The following is a 20590-nucleotide window of genomic DNA, read 5'->3' as shown; positions in this document are numbered from 1 at the left end:
ATACACTCACATGTCTGTTATTACAGATATACTCTTCACTATTTTGCGCATATCGTCATTCTTTGAATCAGAGATTAACACTTTCACTTGCCTGTCATTACAGATACAATTCTTGACCATTTTGTGCACTTATCTATTATGGACAAACTAATATCAGTTCATTCATACATACCACACATACACCTGGACCATTCCTATACACAATACATACCCTTATTATTATAGTTTACACACATTTATAAAGATAAGATATAGGTCTAAAACTCTTTTTGGGAGACACATATCTTTTTTCAACATTTGCATACACATCATTTGTTCCCACAACATCAAGGCTCAGTCATCATCTATGTCAACCACATACCAAACATTTATTCCCTACATCACCTTTCCAATACAATCACAAAAATTAGAAATCTGCACAAATAATCCGAGGTGTGCTTTAATAATTATGATATTGCACTAGAATACTACCATACGTCAAATATAAATAAAAAAGTCACTTCACATGTTTTCAGGTCATAACTGACAATACACCAAATCAATAGATTAGATTAAAAGGTATTTTACTTACACCTAATATAGTTTAAAGCAATACGACACGTAAGAATACATCACAGTTTTCTCCATAACAGATAGTTCATAAAACTAGACAAGTTTTAGACATATGTATTACAACAAATAGTAATCAATAAAAGATGTTCATGGGGCACATCGTTCAGCATCTATTGAAAGATGCCTATGGGTTACTTTGTTAACCTCTTCCTCGTATTAATTAATACACAAATTTTAGTTAGAGTAGTTTTTACATATTTGTATTATTCATATACGAGCTTACATTCAATATTATTATCTTGAACTTAAGTTTACAAAGCGCTGATATACACCTTATGTATTGTTTGTTGAAAATGATTCTTTAATATGCAACACAGAATTTAAGTTTATTCTTTTTACAACACTATCATCCCGAACTCAAGTTCATAAAGTGCTGACACACGTCTTCTACATTGCATGTTGCGAATGTCCCTTTAATATGCAACACAGCATTTAGGTTTACCATTTTTCACAATTTATTATACAATGACATCTATATTATATATATTATGTGCAATTTTTTGGTATATTATTTTTCAAAACATTTCATATCTAGTACAATCATTTCAAACCGAAACCTTCAAATTGTGATTATAAAAAACGCTGATATACACCTTATGTATTGTTTGTTGCAAATGATACTTTGATATGCAACATAGCATATAAGCTTATCTTTTTTTATAACACTATTATCCTGAATTCAAGTTTATATTGCTTGTTGCAAATGTCCCTTTAATAAGCAAAACAGAGCATTTAGGCTTACCATTTTTTATAATTTATTATACAATAGCATTCACATTATATATATTGTGTGCATTTTTTGGTATATTATTTTTTAAAACATTTCATGTCTACTGCAATTATTTCAAATCGAAACCTTTAAATTGTGATTATACTTTTTTCTTTTTAAACATGTAATGTTGTTAAATTGAAGACCTCACTTTTTTTAGCTAAAGTTCACAGCTGTTTTAATTCCAAAATAATTATGACCATTCAATGCTGTTCAAATTCACACTAATTGTAACACCTGTCAAGCCCTTTATTCGGCTTTCTCAGTTGAATCATGTAATGTTTTTTATTGGTTTGCAACTTTTGTGACAACTTCCTTTTTAATCAAACAAATGTGTATAAATTGTAAAAATTTGTAACATTTTTTATTCGCTTTGATATCTGAAGAAACGACCCTTGGCGGTTGAGAAACGCGTTATAATAAAGCCTTTTAAATAATTCTTTTAAACCTGGAAGTTGTGCATTTCTTATGAGTTCAAACCTAATTGAGTAATACAGGGAAACTGCTGAACCAAGTAACGCTCACAGCACGATTCCCTAATCCAAGGATAAGCTCCGGGAAGGATCACATCCAACAGTGTACTAGCCACTGATTTAAGTGCTAGCAGGCGAGATAGTACTGGTCACAGCACAGTACCACAGTTATTGGTAAGTATTTACATTGTATTTAGGATGCCCAAGTGCCCATATAGTTTGCTTCCTTTAGACCACCCATGAGACCCTTAGAATAAGTAGGTAAGAGAGTAAGTACTTTTAGGGGTTGCACGTGTCTGTTTGTAGACCTATTTACAAGTTTTGAACACTCTAAGACATTAACCCCTCAGTTTAGAGTACTCCAGCATATGATATGTAGTAGGCCAAGAGTTTTTTAAAGAGACAGTTTACTCCAGAATAGTTATTGTTTAAAAAGATAGATAATCCCTTTATTACCCATTCCCCAGTTTTGCATAACCAACATAGATATATTATTATACTTTTTACCTCTGTGATAACCTTGTATCTAAGTCTCTGCAGACTGCCCCCTTATCTCAATTCTTTTGACAGACTTGCATTTTAGCCAATCCATTCTGACTCCGCAAGAGTGAGCACAATATTATCTATATGACACACATAAACTAGCGCTGTCTAGCTGTGAAAAACTGTCAAAATGCACTGAGATAAGAGGTGGTCTTCATGGGCTTAAAATTAGCATATGATCTTAGATTTAGCATTCAACAAAGATTACCAAGAGAACAAAGCGATTTTGATGATAAAAGTAAATTGGAAAGTTGTTTAAAACTGCATGTCCTATCTGAATCATGAAAGTTTAATTTTGACTATACTGTCCCTTTAAGTAATGCTATGGTGCTAAACCGTTAAGGTAGATGTTTTGAGCATAAGGGTAAGTAATGAAATGGGAGGAGTTAACATTTTGTTTACATTTTAATCTTTAAAATGAAGAAGTGATTTATTAATCCAACAGTTCTGGATAACCGAATAGGTCTTTTAAATAGCTAGAAAGCATATTTTGCATATTTTTAAGAGCACAATTAGTTTACATACTGTCATTAGTTCATAGAAAATATAGGAGGGTGAACATGGCATAACTGTAGTATTCAGATCGTTCGTATTGTTAGTAGTATGAAACATATTTAGCCTTGTAAAATTCTATATAATACTGACATTGCTGAAAAATCTGAAATGAGGATATATTTACTTTTCTATTTCGGAGATAGGAAATATTAGATTGAACCAGCAATAAAAGATATCTACTCATGAACAAAACTGGCTAATGAATGAAGCTTTAATTGATGCATCTATGCCCAGATCAAGAAACCAGCCAGTTATCCGTACTTGAGAACTGTAGTGCCAAGCATCATAACATGAAAACCAAGTGTTTATGTGTTTATATATCAGTGTTCTCCCCAGGACCACCTGATTAGACTGACCACCAAGCTAAAATTTTAGCCAATATTATGCTAAAATTAGTTAATATTAAAAATGTTAAAAAAAAAAATGTGCACAAATTCTCATTAAATAAATTTGTCAAAATATGCAATCATTTTTGCTTTGGATAGCAGAAAATGATTTAATATAAAATAAAATATTACACTGCTCCCACCCAGCTACTTCATAATGTCACATGGCTACTTCATATTGCCACCCGGCTGGCAAACGTTTCTGTGGAGAACACTGTATATAAATATGAAAGCGGCACTGACCTAGATGCAAGTTTTACCTGTAATATCTGATAGAACTACAGTACATGGCATGAAAGGGAAGTTCTATTTGTTCTGCTACATGCAGCATGTAATAACACATTATAAAATTAGAGTTTTCACTTTTATGTTTGATTTATAGCACTGCATTTGTAACATATGAAAAACCAAACACGTTTAATTTCTATATGCTAAGCCCCATCTTTCAGAGACTCGCTGATCTATCGTGCAGTTGTTTTGTTTACGCTTCTAATGAAATAAGACACCATAGAAATTTCCAAAAAACAATGTAAAGGAAACTAGAAGCATATATATATATTTATTTGTATCTGCATTAAGAAGTTATCTTCAATGCCAGGTTCTACTGTGTTATATATTGCAGTTTAATGTTAGATGCTTCATTCTATGAGAGAGCATCTGCATCTTGGAGATAGTGCAACATTAAAGGGATATGAAACACATTTTTTTTATGATTCAGAAAGAACATGCAATTTTACTCCTGTTATCAATTTTTATTTGTTCTTTTTGTATCTTTATTCGAAAAGCAGGAATGTAAGCTTAGGAACTGGCCCATTTTTGTCACTGACATTTTGGTAGGGCTACAACTAGTTAGTATGCAGCTTTATTTTTAACATATATGACGTGCTGGAAGTGTTGCATTGTTTTTATTGGTTGCAGAAACACTTATTTTATTTATTTTTCCGCCTAGGGATGGATATGACTTTTCTGAAGATTGCACTTCAAATGGCGAGAACTTCTGTATACTCTCTACACAAAACGTCTACCAGAGCAGTAAGTCAGTTTATAGTGTTTAAAAAGATAGATTATCCTTTTAATACCCATTCCCTTAGTTTTGCATAACCAACCAGTAACCAATATTTAATATACTTTTTACCTCTGTGATTATCTTTTATCTATGCCTCTGCAGACCTCCCTCCTTATATCAGTGCTAGTTACAAACTTTAATTTTAGCCAATTAGTTTAGCTTCACAAATAACTCCACGGGGTTGAGCACACTGTTATCTATATGACACACATAAACTAGCACTGTCTTGCTGTGAAAAGCTGATTAAATGTACTTAGATAAGAGACGGCCTACAGAGGCTTAGAAACAGCAATTTAGAGGTTTAAAGGTTATAAAATATATTAATATAACAATGTTGGTTGTGCAAAGCTGGTGAATGAGTTGTAAGGCCTTATCAATCTTTTTAAACAATCAAAAAATAAAGTATACTGTCCCTTTAATAAATGACAGACCTTGTTTTCCTTTTTCAGCATTTTCTTTTTTGCCATTAAAGTACCAAATACAGTAGAATTGCATAATCAACTTGTGCATAATAAAAATGACCAGTATTTTGTTTGATAAATTTCAAAATAGCCGCCTGTTTCCCTGCCCCTTGTACCATGTGACAGCCATCATTGACTCATTTATGCATACTCTTTGAACTCTTGCAAATGTACAGTAGGAGGCGGTGCCTCAGTGTGCATATAAAGACTGCTCGGTTTGATAATAAATCAGAAAGTTGTGTTTTTTTATTTCTTGCTCTATCTGAATAATCAAAGTTTAATTTTATACTATTATTATAATTTATTTATTAAAGGGGCTGTAAACCTACAAAATAATGTTATATACTTCTGCACATAGTGCAGCATTATATAACATTAGCTGAGCGCCAACTTTATACAACAAAGTATTACGGTACTATTTTACTACAAAGTTCAGTTTTGCAGAACGCTTCTCCTGGCTCTACTGAGCTGGTCTGTTTTTTTCTAAGCGCATTGTGGGCACGCTGTCTTGTCACATTGCGCTATTAAACTGAATGTAGTCAGCTCCCGCTCTGGTCTGGTAGCGGGAGCGAGCTACATTCAGTTTAATGGCGTGATCAGGTGCGCTGTGACCAGACAGCGTGCCCGTGATGTACTTAGAAAAAAACAGTAGCGCCAGGAGCGGCGTTCTTCAAAACTGAACTTCGTAGTAAAATAGCACTGTAATACTTTGTTGTTTAAAGTTGGCGTTCAGCTAATGTTATATAATTCTGCACTATGTGTTATAAGTTTACTGCCCCTTTAAGCTCCAACATTTTACACAGCACTGTAAATTAAGTATACAGTCGTGTAGTACAATAGAATATATTTAAATGAATCACAAAGGGTAGATGGCCCTGCCCTTGAGTCACTGTAAGCTGTAGACTATCTTTACATAAGGTGATCAACAGGACAGGTGGACTTGTGAGCTTACATTCTAAAGGAAGTACATTATGAAGTTTAATAAAAAACACAATGTTACACCAAAGTAATCAATAGATGTAAAGATAAAGGTTCATTCAATGGTCAACACAGCTAATGCTGTCAATGTAATATGTGACAATAACTGTCCCTACAGCAGCCAGATTGGGTGGTTTATATCCCACAAAGCAGAAACCATCATTTTTTCCTAAAAGGTTTGTACTTTTATTCCGTTTATTGAATATACATCAAAAGTGTTTAAAGTACCTAAGTTTTGAGTTTAAGTGGAGAGAGTGGAAGGACTGAAGGGAAGTTTATATAGGGAAAATGGACAAAACCACACTCCTCCCTTGAATAAAAGTCACTTCCCTTTGTAGATCCTCCATTTTTAGTTATCTTCATTAGAAAAATAATCAGGAGAAAGTTCTCTCAGTAGCAGATAACAGGTTTGTGTGGAAGCAAAAATTTATACTAAAGGCAGAAGTCCCATTTCCAGAACATCTAAACTTGCATGTAGATTGGTGGATAGACCCTGCAAATCTAGGAGGAGTTCTCCCCTTATAAGATCAAAACTATATAAATTTAAGTAAAGATTAAAGCTCTTTAGGTTTGGTATATTTAGACCAGGAGCAGTACACTTAAGGCCAATGGTACAATAAAGATTCTAAATTGTATGGCGTTGTTTTGGAGAAAAGAGTTGTAGCATTGGCACTTCTACACTTCCACCGTTTTGGAAAGGATATATTTTGTCAGGCAACATGACAACTGTGCTGCACTACAGATGTCAAGGGGGAACACAAGGAACTGAGTTACTGAAACTGACATGTTTTTATTCTGGGCCCAGATTAATCTAACAGCACTACATTTCCCTGGACTTGAAAAAACTCAAGTAAATTATCTCAGCAGACACCAAATACTTCTAACTGAATGAAAGTTACATAGAACCGTATTTTATGGATTGTGAAACTTTCTAGAATCTAAGCGATAGACTTGATGGCATCAAGCAACAACAGGCAGGTTCCACTATTATTCAGCTCTTTTACTACAGCAGAATCCCTGAGCATAGATGCCAGACTTGTTTATATGTTTCCTTCAATTTTCCTGATTCCCAGATTATTCCACAGAATTAAAAAAAGACGATCTGAAGGTGATATCAGAAATTCTGTTCTGGCCCAGAATGCTTAAGTTCTCCATACTCCATAGGTTGTCTATTGAACCTCTATGGATGATTCCTGTCATTACAGAGGATCTTCTAGTGGGTATTTCTGCATCCTAAGCCTCAGAGGATGCAACTAGCAGGCCGGCTAGCAAAGGTTAAATTAGTAAGAACATCTAGATGAAGTAATTCAACATATGTTAAAGGCAAGGGAGTCCCCTGCATCTAGAGCATGTTTTAAAGTTTAAGATACTTGTACTTCTTGGATGGTACAACATACCTAGTCCACTGAAGGTGAAGTGTCAGCAATTTCAGGTATCAAATGGACTTAAAGGGACAGTCTACTTCAGAATTGTTATTGTTTAAAAAGATAGATAATCCCTTTATTTCCCATTCCCCAGTTTTGCATAACCAACATTATATTATATTAAAGGGATAGTAAATCCAAATTAAACTTTCTTGATTCAGATAGGGCATGTCAATTTAAAACACTTTCTAATTTACTTTTATAATCAAATTTGCTTTGTTCTCTTGTTATTCTTAGTTGAAAGCTAAACCTAGGCAGACTCATATGGTAATTTCTAAGCCCTTGAAGGCCGCCTCTTATCTGAATGCATTTGACAGTTGTTCAGAGGGCATTAGTTCATGTGTTTCATATAGATAACATTGTGCTCATGCACGTGTAATTATTTAGAGTAAGCACTAATTGCCTGAAATGCAAGTCTGTCAAAAAATCTGAGATAAGGAGGCAGTCAGCAGATGCTTAGATACAAGGAAATTACAGAGGTAAAAAGTATATTTCTATAACAATGTTGGTTATGCAAAACTGGGGAATGGTAAATAATGGGATTATCTATCTTTATAAACAATAACATTTTTGGTGTTTACTATCCCTTTAATGTACTTTTTTACCTCTGTGATTACCTTGTATCTAAGCTTCTGCAGACTGACCCTTATTTCAGTTCTTTTGATAGACTTGCATTTTAGCCAATCAGTGTCCTCTCATAAGTAACTCCAAGGGCATGAGCACAATGATATCTATAAGGAACACATAAACTAATGCCCTGTAGCTGTGGAAAAACTGTCATATGCATTTAGATAAGAGGTGACCTTCAAGGGCTTAGAAATTAGCATATGAGCCTACCTAGGTTTGGCTTTCAAGTAAGAATACCAAAAGAACAAAGCAAATTTGATGATAAAAGTCAATCATGAATGTTTAATTTTGACTAGGCTGTCCCTATAATCTTTAGTCATCAAGTTTTTCCAGGCCTTGGCTCATAACTTATATATCCAGTGTTAGAAATGTTACTCTCTTCTTGGATGGTACAACATGCCTAGCCCACTGAAGGTTAAAGTTTCAGCAATTTCTGGTCATCAAATTGGCTTAATATTCTTTAGTCACCCAGTTTTTTCAGGCCTTGGCTCATAACTTATCATATCTAGAGTTAGACATTTTACTCTATTGAATTTACTTCTGATTGTAGATAATGTGAATATATGGTCACTATAAAAGTGACAAAGAAAAAAATCCTTCATACTATTGCACACATTTTTCTGACTGATTTTTCCCAAAAGCTTTCAGTAAAGACTAGTAATTTGTGAATGACAAAACGTTTAATGCATTATAGTTATTGACATGTCTGCATATCTTCTAAGACCACTATTTCCGGGTTGGATCATTCCTTGTATCCTAAAGGCCAATCTACTGAAGAAAGTTCTAGTTCCTTAAGGGCCAAGGGCTACTAGGGTTGCCTCCTATATCTTGGGCAGTTGCAATAGGTGTTATTCACTTTGAGTTGTGTAAAGCAGCAGCCTGGAAGACAGCCCACTCTTTCCTTAAGAATTACAAGCTGGGTGTGCACTTGGAAAAGAGAAAAAAATAGTATAGTCTGACTCACTCTATACCTTCAATGTATCTAGAACTCCTTAGAACCCTACACTCCCACAGGGTAACTGCAAGACACAATCCTCACAAAAGGGGAGCAGCGCTAAACAGCAATCAAAGGACTCACTATAATATATATATATATATATATATATATATATATATATATATATATATATATATATATATATATATATATATATATATATAACAATTAAACTCCAATTTCTATAAGGTGCAAATGTTCAGTGAAGGCTATACAAAAAATGCCAAAATTGATACCAGTAGATGCATATAAATAATTTTATTAATAAGTATAAATAATTTATTAAACAAATGTAAAAGAAAATTAAAATACAATATATCTGGATATACAGACTCTAAAAGTCTATAAAAAATCTAAAAAGTGCAAATAAGCTGGAAGTCCCACTGAACAGTATAAAAAAGACAATGCCCCGGAGGTGGTGAAGTTCTAATGGTATTCTCAATAAAGTCTCCGGTATATGGCTCAATATAAGGTAGTGATTGAGGTATGAAGTTACCTTTACGCCACTATATGAAAGCGGTATCCAGTCTGTCAGGTTAGGGTTCGTGGTTACCTTTACGCCACTATATGAAAGTGGTATCCAGTCTGTCTGGTTAGGGTTTGTGGATACCTTTAGCTGTTAAGTATAAGCAGTGAGCACAGTCCTCCTGCGCTTGGTGTGTCAGCCTGTCAGCCTATTAGACTGCATGATCACACTCAGGATAATAAGCCCTTTTCTACAAATGAGCCGATGTGTGTAAATACTTGCTGAAAACTGGAATACCAGTCACCGTCTGTCAAAATCCTTGCTTTGTTTCTTGTAATCCAGCCGTTGTCGGCATCCACCAAGTCCGCCTTTTCGACAGAGCTTGAAGATTCAAATGAGCCAATCGGGGTTCTCTACGTGTTTCAGCTCCAAGAGCCTTTGTCAAAAGCCTGGAAGCTGGATGTGCAACAGGTAGTGGAGGCTAATTTTGAGAACAAAACACTTAGAGGACAAAATACTGTGATTAATTTGTCTTTATCCTTTCTTATAGATATTCTTTTGGTCATTCTTATAATTTTGCCCACCCTTTCTTTGCACTATGTCGGTAGTTGTTTATTTACAGGGTGAGCCAATATATACACAAGTTAAAACAAATCTACAATTTCTGTATCTTATATATATTTATATATTATATATATATATATATACATATACATACAAAAGTTTAGGCACCTCTGACAATTTCCATGATTTTCATTTATAAATTATTGGGTGTTTGGATCAGCAATTTCATTTAGATCTATCAAATAACTGAAGGACACAGCAATATTTCAGTAGTGAAATGAGGTTTATTGGATTAACAGAAAATGTGCAATATGCATCAAAACAAAATTAGACAGGTGCATAAATTTGGGCACCCTTGTCATTTTGTTGATTTGAATACCTGTAACTACCTAGCACTGATTAATTAAAACACACAATTGGTTTGGTGAGCCCATTAAGCCTTGAACTTCATAGACAGGTGCATCCAATCATGAGAAAAGGTATTTAAGGTGGCCAATTGCAAGTTTTTGTTCTCTTTGACTCTCCTCTGAAGAGTGGCAACATGGGGGCCTCAAAACAACTCTTAAATGACCTGAAAACAAAGATTGTTCAACATTATGGTTTAGGGGAAGGCTACAAAAAGCTATTGCAGAGATTTAAGCTGTGTCCACTGTGAGGAACATAGTGAGCAAATAGAAGACCACAGGCACAGTTCTTGTTAAGGCCAGAAGTGGCAGACCAAGTAAAATATCTGAGAGGCAAAGGATGGTGAGAATGGTCAAAAACAGCCCATAGACCACCTCCAAAGACCTACAACATCATCTTGCTGCAGATGTTGTCACTGTGCATCATTCAACAATGCAGCGTATTGGAGAGTGATGCGGAAGAAGCCTTTTCTGCACACATGCAAACAGAGTCGCTAGAAGTATGCAAACGCACATTTGGACAAGCCAGCTTCATTTTGGAAGAAGGTACTGTGGACTGATGAAACAAAGATTGAGTTATTTGGTCATAACAAGGGGCGTTATGCATGGCGGCAAAAGAACACAGCGTTCCAAGACAAACACTTGCTACCCACAGTAAAATTTGGTGGATGTTCCATCATGCTGTGGGGCTGTGTGGCCAGTGCCGGTACTGGGAATCTTGTTAAAGTTGAGGGTCGCATGGATTCCACTCAATATCAGCAGATACTTGAGAATAATGTTGAGGAATCAGTCACAAAGTTGAAGTTACGCCGGGGCGGGATATTTCAACAAGACAACAACCCAAAACGCTGCTCAAACTCTACTCTGGCATTTATGCAGAGGAACAAGTACAATGTTCTGGAATGGTAATCCCAGACCTGAATATCATTGAAAATCTGTGCAGTGATTTGAAGCGGGCTGTCCATGCTCGGCAACCATCAAACCTAACTCAACTGGAGATGTTTTGCAAGGAGGAATGGTCCAAAATACCTTCATCCAGAATCCAGACACTCATTACAGGCTATAGGAAGCGTCTAGAGGCTGTTATTTCTGCTAAAGGAGGCTCTTCTAAATATTGATGCAATATTTCTGTTGGGGTGCCCAAATTTATGCACCTGTCCAATTTCGTTTTGATGCATATATATATATATATATATATATATATATAGTCTCTAACTGGCTTCAGTGAATAATATAACATAAACTTTTAAAACTAGTGAAATCTAAGTAACAACATGACATTTCTTCAATATTTGTTCAATAATTTTAGATACTACATCTGCACATTATCCTTGCTTTAGTACATCGTTTATATTTTTTTTTACTGCTCAGTGTCCATTTAAGTAACTACTTTCAGTTCTTGTGTGACTAAAAATACCAGTGTAATAGAGTGCTGTCCTGTAGAAAGATATAGAGTATAAGTCAAAGGACTCTTATCTGATATATAAAATAGTGTGGTATGTAATGTTTTCCGTGACTATGAACAGCATTATGATATAAGTAATCATCAAGCAAATTACTGTATGGCTGTTGACAGCATATTATGCTCCTGGTATACATTAAGTGTAATACCAGAAGTCAATCATTCTTAATCTACTTCTTAAAAGCATGATGTGAAGGTGCCTCCAATCTTTATCAACAATAGACAACACCCGCCTACCCCCACCGACCACGCACAAAACCTAGGCGTCATCCTTAACTCATCGCTCTCCATGGACCGACAAGTCAACGCCGTCTCCTCTTCATGCTTCCACATACTCCACCTGCTGCGAAGGATCTTCAAGTGGATCCCAACCGAGACCAGGAAGACAGTCACCCACGCCCTCGTCAGCAGCTGAGTGGACTACGGCAACGCACTCTATGCCGGCTACACCATCAAGCTTCAAAACAGACTCCAGCGCATCCAGAACGCCTAGGCCAGACTCATCCTCGACCTCCCTCGCCAATGCCACATCACCAAACACCAGCGAGACCTGCACTGGCTACCCATCAACAAAAGGATCACGTTCAATCTTCTCACCCACACGTTCAAGGCCCTCCGCAACATCTGTCCCGAATACGTCAACCACGGTGTCACCTTCTACACCCCCACAAGACAGCTTTGATTGGCCGACCAAGCCCTCGCAGTCATCCCCCGCATCAGGAAGACCACAGCAGGAGGCAGATTGTTCTCTTACCTGGCAGCCATAAGACATAAAACACTCTCCCACTGCACCTCAGACAAGGTACCTCCCTAACTAAGTTCAGAAAGGACCTCAAGACCTGGCTCTTCTACTGAACTGCAGCAATCCCAAGCGCCTTGAGACCCTTACGGGTGAATAGCCGCGCTTTACAAAAACCCGATAGAGAGAACATTACTAATTATTTGCTTTTAAAAGGCCATATACATGATATATATTGTCACTTAAGCACTGCAGACTATCTGTGTACAAAAATGCATTTGCAAAATTTGCAATTTTGCAGTCCAGTGACACACTACTTGAGTAGCCTTTAAGGATAGGTGTATTTTAAGTTCAGCACTGATCAAGCAATAACTATGTTGAATCCTGTAGGATGTAAGCTATCCTTTCTAGGTGCAGTGGAAACATAGAAAAAACAAACAAACATACAAAATAATTAATGTTTTGTTTAGTTAAAAATAATTAAACATTTTATGAGACACAATTTTTAATTTGTCTGGTTATAGTGAATTGTGCTTGTAACACATAATAAAAGGTCTCATCTCTGCGCCTATACTCAAACAGAAAAAAGTGTAAACATTATGAAGCATAGTTCTGGTTAGTACAATAAATCGCTCTGTTGCTTTATTAAATGTGAAATGCAGGGACTGCATCAGTCATATTTTACTAAGATGTTACTTTTGGTTTTGTTTTACAGCATATTCAGAAGAAAGCAGCAGACTGGCAAGTGAAAATGGAAGTGGTAGCTGGTAAGAAAAAAGTGTGTTTTATGTTAATGATCATATCGTGTGGAGACTAATGAGGAATATAAAATAAGGTTAAAATTAGTAGCAAGACAATGTTTTAAAAAGAGCTGTGTTAAATTTAAAGGGATATGAAACCCAAAAATGTCCTCTTGAGATTCAGACAGAGCATACTTTTTTTTTTTCAAGTCCCAAGAGATCCAGCACAAAAAGTGACCAGGTGGTTCAAATCTGTATTCGATCCTGCTCAATCCCTATATCATAGTAAATAGTCCAAAAACACAGCAGCCCTCACCTATCTTCAATAAATGTATTGCAAAGCTCCTACTGGAAACATTCCCTTATTCATGTCATATATATATATATATATATATATATATATATATATATATATATATATATATATATATATATATATATATATATATATATATATATATATATATATACAGTATATGACATGAAAGAGAGAGAGAGATGCATGCATTCAAACACCATTGTTAAATAAACAATACCACACCCACTATAAATTCCGTAACCATAAGAAACCTGGTTACAAAATATTCTAACAAATCCAAGCCTGACCCCTCGTTTTATATTTTACATTATTTTTATTTTTTTAAAGTTTGCAATTTACATCTGTTATCAAATTTACTTTGGTATTTCTTCAGCAAAGAATACCATGGAAACTAGGTAGCTGTCTGGATCACTACATGGCAGGAAATAGTGCTGCCATCTAGTGCTCTTGCAAATGAATAACACTCTTGTAAAACTGCTGCCATATTGTGCTCCATACATTTGCACTTTCCTAAACTTAAGTCCCTGCTTTTCAACAAAAAATACCAAGAGAACAAAGAACATTTGATAATAGAAGTAAATTGGAAAGTTTCTTAAAATGGCATGTTCTATCTGAATCTAACTTTTAAACTTAGACACTGCATGTTTTAAATTCCCTTTGTTACACTAGAACACCAATGAGGAGGATTGTTTGCGCTCATCTGTTGAATGTAATTCAAAACAATAAGAATACATATACAAAATCTTTACACCACTAAACTATCTTTACCATCAAATCTATGTTCCAGTTAAACTTGTGGTAATGAAGCCATTTTTCCCAATAAGAAGACAAGAAACTATGGAACTTACAAAGAAAAGCTACTTTTAAAAAAATCTGTATTCACTGTTAGAACAAATACATAGAACATGCAGAAAGACAAAAATGTATAAGAAATTCTTATAATTTAACAATACAAGTAATCAGATAATGTAGTAGAAACTCCTGAAAAAAGAGCAATCTGACAAAATAAAACGTAAAAAAGGGGATTAAATAACACCTCTATACAAATAATAAACACATAGTTGCTAAAAATATATACAAAATGTATTCAAAGTAATATTGAAAAATAAGAACAGGGAAGTGCCTGCACTGAATAACTAAAATGACATATGATAAAACACTGTTTAAAAACAGGTTAATAACCTTATCAATAAACCATAAGACTAGTGTTACTAACAGTGATAATAACAGTGATTCCTCGACTATATCAGTCAGTAGGAGGGGATTAAAAACAAGATCAAAGGTGACAGAGCATATATGCCAATTTTAGGGATATGGTAATCCCTGTTGCGGAATATTTGCGCATGTACAGTCAATCCTCTTATAGATAAGGTAGGAGAGAGTCTCAAAGACAGCTGCAAGTAGCAGCATTGCCGTTAGATGATTGCTTCTTTTAGCTGTGTATACATTGCGGTGTATCAACGGGCTGTGTATCCGTTGTCGTGTATCAATCAGCTGTGTAGATAGAGCTCCTTAATGTGAGACCAGACTTCTCTTTACTTGTTAGTCAGACGCTGGGCTGTTGTGGGAGCTCTATTTGCCGTAAGCATAGTTCCCAAGCTTTTCATTTGAAAGATGCCTGACACTCGTGAGAGCTATCAGGGTGGGTTCTAGTTCGGGCTGTGGTTTCCGGTAGAGCAAATTGAAAGCACTTCAAGTGGATTTAGAGGTAAGTCTCATCTAGGCGCTACAACGGTATATTGTGTACCTGTCCCTCTTTGATGTATACAAAGGGACATTATGACACCCGTTCAGCCTAATGGACTCCACAAGCTTTTCCTCAAATTTCAAAAATGACAGGTGAAAAAGGTGCATCTACGGGTTTCGGCTGTGGGTCAGACTTTATCAAGATGCTCACCTGTGTTACCTGGTCTTGATAAATAGCACAACATGCTAAATTGACGTGATTGACATCTAGTGGGACCAATGGATGTCCGTTGAATTTATTAAGTTTTTACAAGCTGAAGGTAATTAGATTTGTATTCCAACTTCTTTTTGTGGTTTAACCCTTAGGTTGTTACCTAAAGCATATGGGTGTATTTACAAATTATTAATGAACTCAACTAACATATATACTTAAAGCAGCGAGACAAACATTAGACAAACTAATAAGTATTATAGGGTGTTATAGTTAATCACCTTTTATCCATTGGGGACTCAAAAATAAAAAAGTGAGGATAAATTATATAGGTCTCTTAATGGGCAAGTTTTTTTTTTTTTTCTGGAATTGGATATTATAAAATATTTTTAGAAATCCAAAATAAGAAAAATGAAAAAGTGTGATCCCCCCATCCCCCCCATTTTTTTTTATTAATTTGCTTTTTACCACACAATTTTGAGAGATTAGTGTTTTTTGGGGGGTTTAGCCTATATCTGACTCTTAGAGCAGCTTTCACACACCCCTATTTCCAATCCCATAGAGCTGAAGGCTCATTCATGTGCAGCTTAGTTTGCTGTCATGGAAAGATACAATTGTATACCAGTGGTTGCAGCAGTATTTATCTGGGACCCTTTAGCGTGCATATATGTGAATACATTCAGTTGTGTTTTTTCAGAACACATATATACAAGTTACAATGTTTTCATACGTGCTGACAGATTTCTGTGCATTGATGATTATTTCACCATAGGCATCTAAGATGTTGGAAATGCCCATGCACTTGTTATATTTTGTTTTTCAAATAGTTTTTAGCGTTGGGGATTGGGTTATTTAAACAGCAGTAAAAAGAAATACACTGACATTAAAAGTCCATGGTTATATATATATATATATATATATATATATATATATATATATATATATATATATATATATATATATATAGATGGGACTCATGGTGGTATAATGCGAGCTACAATATTTATGCTCCTCATATAACTAAGCACAAAAATTCACTTAATTAGTTCTTTGCTAATACCACCCTTGTTTGTAAATGCACAATAGCAGGCGATAACATTTAATAACTCGTCTTCAAAAGCACTTACCAGACAAGTAGAGGGCGCATTATTTATGAATCGGGCCTGTTAAAAATGAATTCTTACCAACAATTTGTAATACCTAGAATGCAAGCAGACACCGGAGGTGCCTTTATAGTGTAGTATATTCGATGTACTCCAAGTAAAAAAATACCCAAATTGTTGATCTCCATATCAACATTCATATGTGTGATAGTGTATATATAATTATTATTCTAATAATTTTATATACTATCACACATATGATTGTTGATATGGAGTTTGATGATTTGGGTATTACTATTTTTGTTTACTGGGAGTAAGTGTGTGTGTGTGCATATTTACTATGCTTGTGTTATCTTTATTGGATGGTAGAGGGAGTGTTTGTGAAGCAGGTTATTTTGATTGGCTCATGGAGCTTTTTAAACAGGATCGTTATGTATGTGAAGTATCAAGTCTGATTAAACAGACTTATGTACTGAGAAACGCGTTTCTTCAATAAACTGTTTTAATCAAGTTCCTGTTTGAGTGACTTCTTGATCGGTTCTCTGGTGACCTCCCAATCCTATAAGGCTAAGAAGTTCTCTGGGTGACATTCCAGTATCCTGTGGGAAGCCAGCCAGGTGGTTTTGAGGTTCTGGATTGCCTTTAATAGCACTATCATTACAGTGCTACACACCAAGTGAGTTGGATAACTTTTATCATCATTATTTATAAATGGAATATACTACACTATGAGGTGCCTCCTGTGTCTGCTTGCATTCTAGATTGGGTTGCTGTGCCCTGCCTATTTAGGAGTGTCTGCTTCTGATGGCGCGTTATACCTCAATATTGGCAGATGTGGTTCAGCTTCCGAAAATATTTTTGTGTCCCATAGAAAGTATTAGAAGCCGTTAAGCGATAACTTATACCAGGTTTCCAATAAAATTGCAAACCGTTAAAACACTGTTGGAGGCTGTCGATACATTGAAAAAAATTAGAACCAGCTCAACTAGGTGTAAAAGGAAAAAACTTAAATTATGGTTACCTGATAATTTTCTTTTCTTCTAATGGAAAGAGTCTACAGCTGCATTCCTTACTTTTGGGAATTCAGAACCTGGCCACCAGGAGGAGGCAAAGACACCCCAGCGAAAGGCTTAAATACTCCTCCCACTTGCCTCATCCCCCAGTCATTCTGCCGAGGAACAAGGAAGAGTAGAAGAAATATTAGGGTGAAAGGTGCCAGAAGAATAAATAACGACGCCCCACATAAAAATACGGGTGGGGAGCTGTGGACTGAAAATGATCAGATAAGCATAATTTAAGTTTTTCTTCTTAAATGGAAAGAGTCCACAGCTGCATTCATTACTTTTAGGAAACAATACCCAAGCTACAGAAAACACTGAATGCCAAGACGGGAGGGAACAATAGGCGGCCCATTCGGAGGGTACCAAGCCTGAAACCACTACCCAACAAAAAACCCGCTTCATCCGAAACGGAGAAAACGTTGAAAAGGAAAAAGCCCCAAGGACACTCACCCTCAGCTAGTCCAGAAGCCTAGCTAGAGACCAGAAAATCAGACTCAACTGAGCCAACAGTCCTCCAGGAGACACCGTCGCCCAACAGTCGGTCCCTCACCACTCACCCCTCATTAACGAAGGGAACACCAGCCTAAACTCCCAAAGGGATAGGGCAAGGAAGAACCAAAGGGAAACCAAAAGGTCACCACAAAATTCATAGAAGGAAAACCCCCAATAGCGAGCCCAGCTCACAAAGACCCAAATGAATCCTGACAAACAAGGGGAGGCTACGCCCAGACCAAGCAGAAACCAGAGGATATGACTGGGCGTCTGAACAGAGAAACCTTTCTCTCAACATCGTGCAAAGCACCAAAAGACAACTGAAGACGGAGTCCCCATGTCGTCAGAACATAGAATACTGAAGTATTCTGACCCAAATAAACGTGAAACAGACCCAAACGAAAACCCTGAGTCAAGAACATGCAGCCATCATCAGGATGACACAGAAAGAATACATGCTGAGAAGTAAAAAGAGGCCAGCAAGAGACCAGATTGCAAAAAAAAACTCACAGAGAGCACACTCTCTAAGCCGCCAGACCTACACATAGGTCTCCAAAAAGGGGAAGCACATAACCTCAACAAGGCCCACTGCACCCCCAAGAATGAGAGGTTACAACCAGAACTCGAAGGTGGATTGGAACCCTGGACCTTCAGCTTGCAAGCCCAAGGAGCTAGCCACTATGCCAACCTAGATCCTGAAGATAACACATCTCAGAACCTACTCCCAGCCGGGCCAGCCCAAGTGTCGGCAGGTCTGAACCAGGGTAACAGAAGAACCCCAACACCAGCTCAAAAACGAGAGGAAGTATGGCCACAGCCATCCCAACAGAGCACGGGTGCCAACCCGACTCCTTAAGAACAGACAACAAGGCCGTAGACCCAAAGGAATCTAGCAAAGGGCCCCACATAGTCTCAACATGGAGCCAGCAAGACTCCAGATGGAACATAACAACCCAGAGAGAATACCCCTCTCCGGGGGTTAGCGCTCAGTTCCAACCTCCCGAATCCAGGAGAAACCCTAAGAAAGGGACCACACTTCCATAAGAAGGAGAATAAGCCCCCACCCTAAGAAAAAGAATGGGGCCAGAAAGGCAGAGCACCTGCCCACAAGACCCGAAGCCGCGGGCTAAAGGAAGAGCAAATCTCCAATGCAAACGAACTAAAAAATGAGCTTGCTAACACACATCCAATGTGCAATAGTTGCAGCAGTGACACTGCAAACCCATTCACCTGCAGAGCAGTGAATCCATAAGGTTACTACAGCAAGCTGACCAAGAGAAACCGACCATAAAGTCGTAAGTCAAGCCCAATGAGCTACTTCAGAAAACCTGGCCAACCAAGGCCTGGTCAATTAGTCATAGAAAAGGTCATAGCCCAAGTTCTCTGTAACTGGGGAACCCCGAACCAGCCCTAGAGCCTAAAAGTCTGGTAACAACCCGCAACGTGATCCACAAAGAAAACGTTGAGAGAAGCCTCAGCAACCGGAAGCAGCAGGGAGAGAGAGGTCCGAGCTCCCAATTGTTTAGACAAACAATAGCCGAGACCTTAACACCCGTCAGATATAAAAAACAGACACGGAGAAAACGGAGGGACCAAAAAAGGTCTCATGAAAACAGCTGGATATTACACAGACAATGTGCAAATAGCCACAGCTGGTTACAGTTTGCAAGCAGTCCGCCGCTAGGCAGCTAAGCTACCCCTCAGGCTACTAGCTGCTGAAGGACCAAGTCCAAAAAAGGACAATCCCAGAGTCTCAGAAGGCCAAGCCGCCCAAATCGGCATCAAGAGGGCGCTAAGCCCTCCAACCCTCTACAGCATGGGGGAGGAAAACTCTAGGTCTCAATATTATCAGACGCAAGAGAGAGTGATGCAGCGGAACTCCACTGACCCAGTCAGATTGAGGGCTAATAAGGAATGAAACAATTCTTCCTGCCTCATGGACCGACCAGTCCTCTAGAATGCTTAGCTGAACTTGTTGAAACAAAAACAAGAAGCACAAATGATATGAGCACTCGGCGCTTGGACCAGACCAGCCAAGCAGAAACGGGGCCACATGTCTGAACATCCACGAGACAGAACCAAACAGGACCAGCCTGCCACCATGGTCCTAACTGTCAAGTTTAATAAATACTCCCTCAGGGGGGAAGAAGGAATAACAGACAAACATAGGACTAACATGTCCCTTAACAAACTTCCGCAGAAGTAACAGTTAGTATCGATCCCAGAAAGTTCCCGAAAGAAACGTATAAACAAAAATAAAAGATGTCCTAATCGGATAAAAGAAAATATAAGGCAACCCGCAGGTTAACGCCCAAGAAGAAACAGGCCTACCCCCAGGACCAGCCAATCGGAACCTTGATCTTCCAGCAAAACTGGGAATGATCTCAATAACAATCAGGAGATTACCTCATCCCATCATGTCTAATGAGGTGAGCCATTCGAAGTAGAAGAC

At 37.1% G+C, this 20590-nt stretch overlaps 1 protein-coding gene across 2 annotated transcripts in view; it reads left to right on the top strand.

Moving 5' to 3' along the window:
• METTL5 (methyltransferase 5, N6-adenosine) overlaps window positions 1-20590 on the top strand; it is a 96996-nt gene that overhangs the window by 31715 nt on the left and 44691 nt on the right. For both annotated transcript variants that reach the window (XM_053698419.1, XM_053698418.1), the window contains exons 5-6: window positions 4288-4370; window positions 13242-13293. In XM_053698419.1, coding sequence (XP_053554394.1) covers window positions 4288-4370; window positions 13242-13293 — 135 coding nt within the window. The remainder of the gene's footprint in view (window positions 1-4287; window positions 4371-13241; window positions 13294-20590) is intronic.

This window comes from Bombina bombina, chromosome 1 (genome assembly GCF_027579735.1).
Source record: "Bombina bombina isolate aBomBom1 chromosome 1, aBomBom1.pri, whole genome shotgun sequence".
Classification (NCBI taxonomy): Eukaryota; Metazoa; Chordata; class Amphibia; order Anura; family Bombinatoridae; genus Bombina; species Bombina bombina.
Note: the sequence above shows the minus strand (reverse complement) of the source record. Positions and strands in the feature narration are given on the sequence as shown.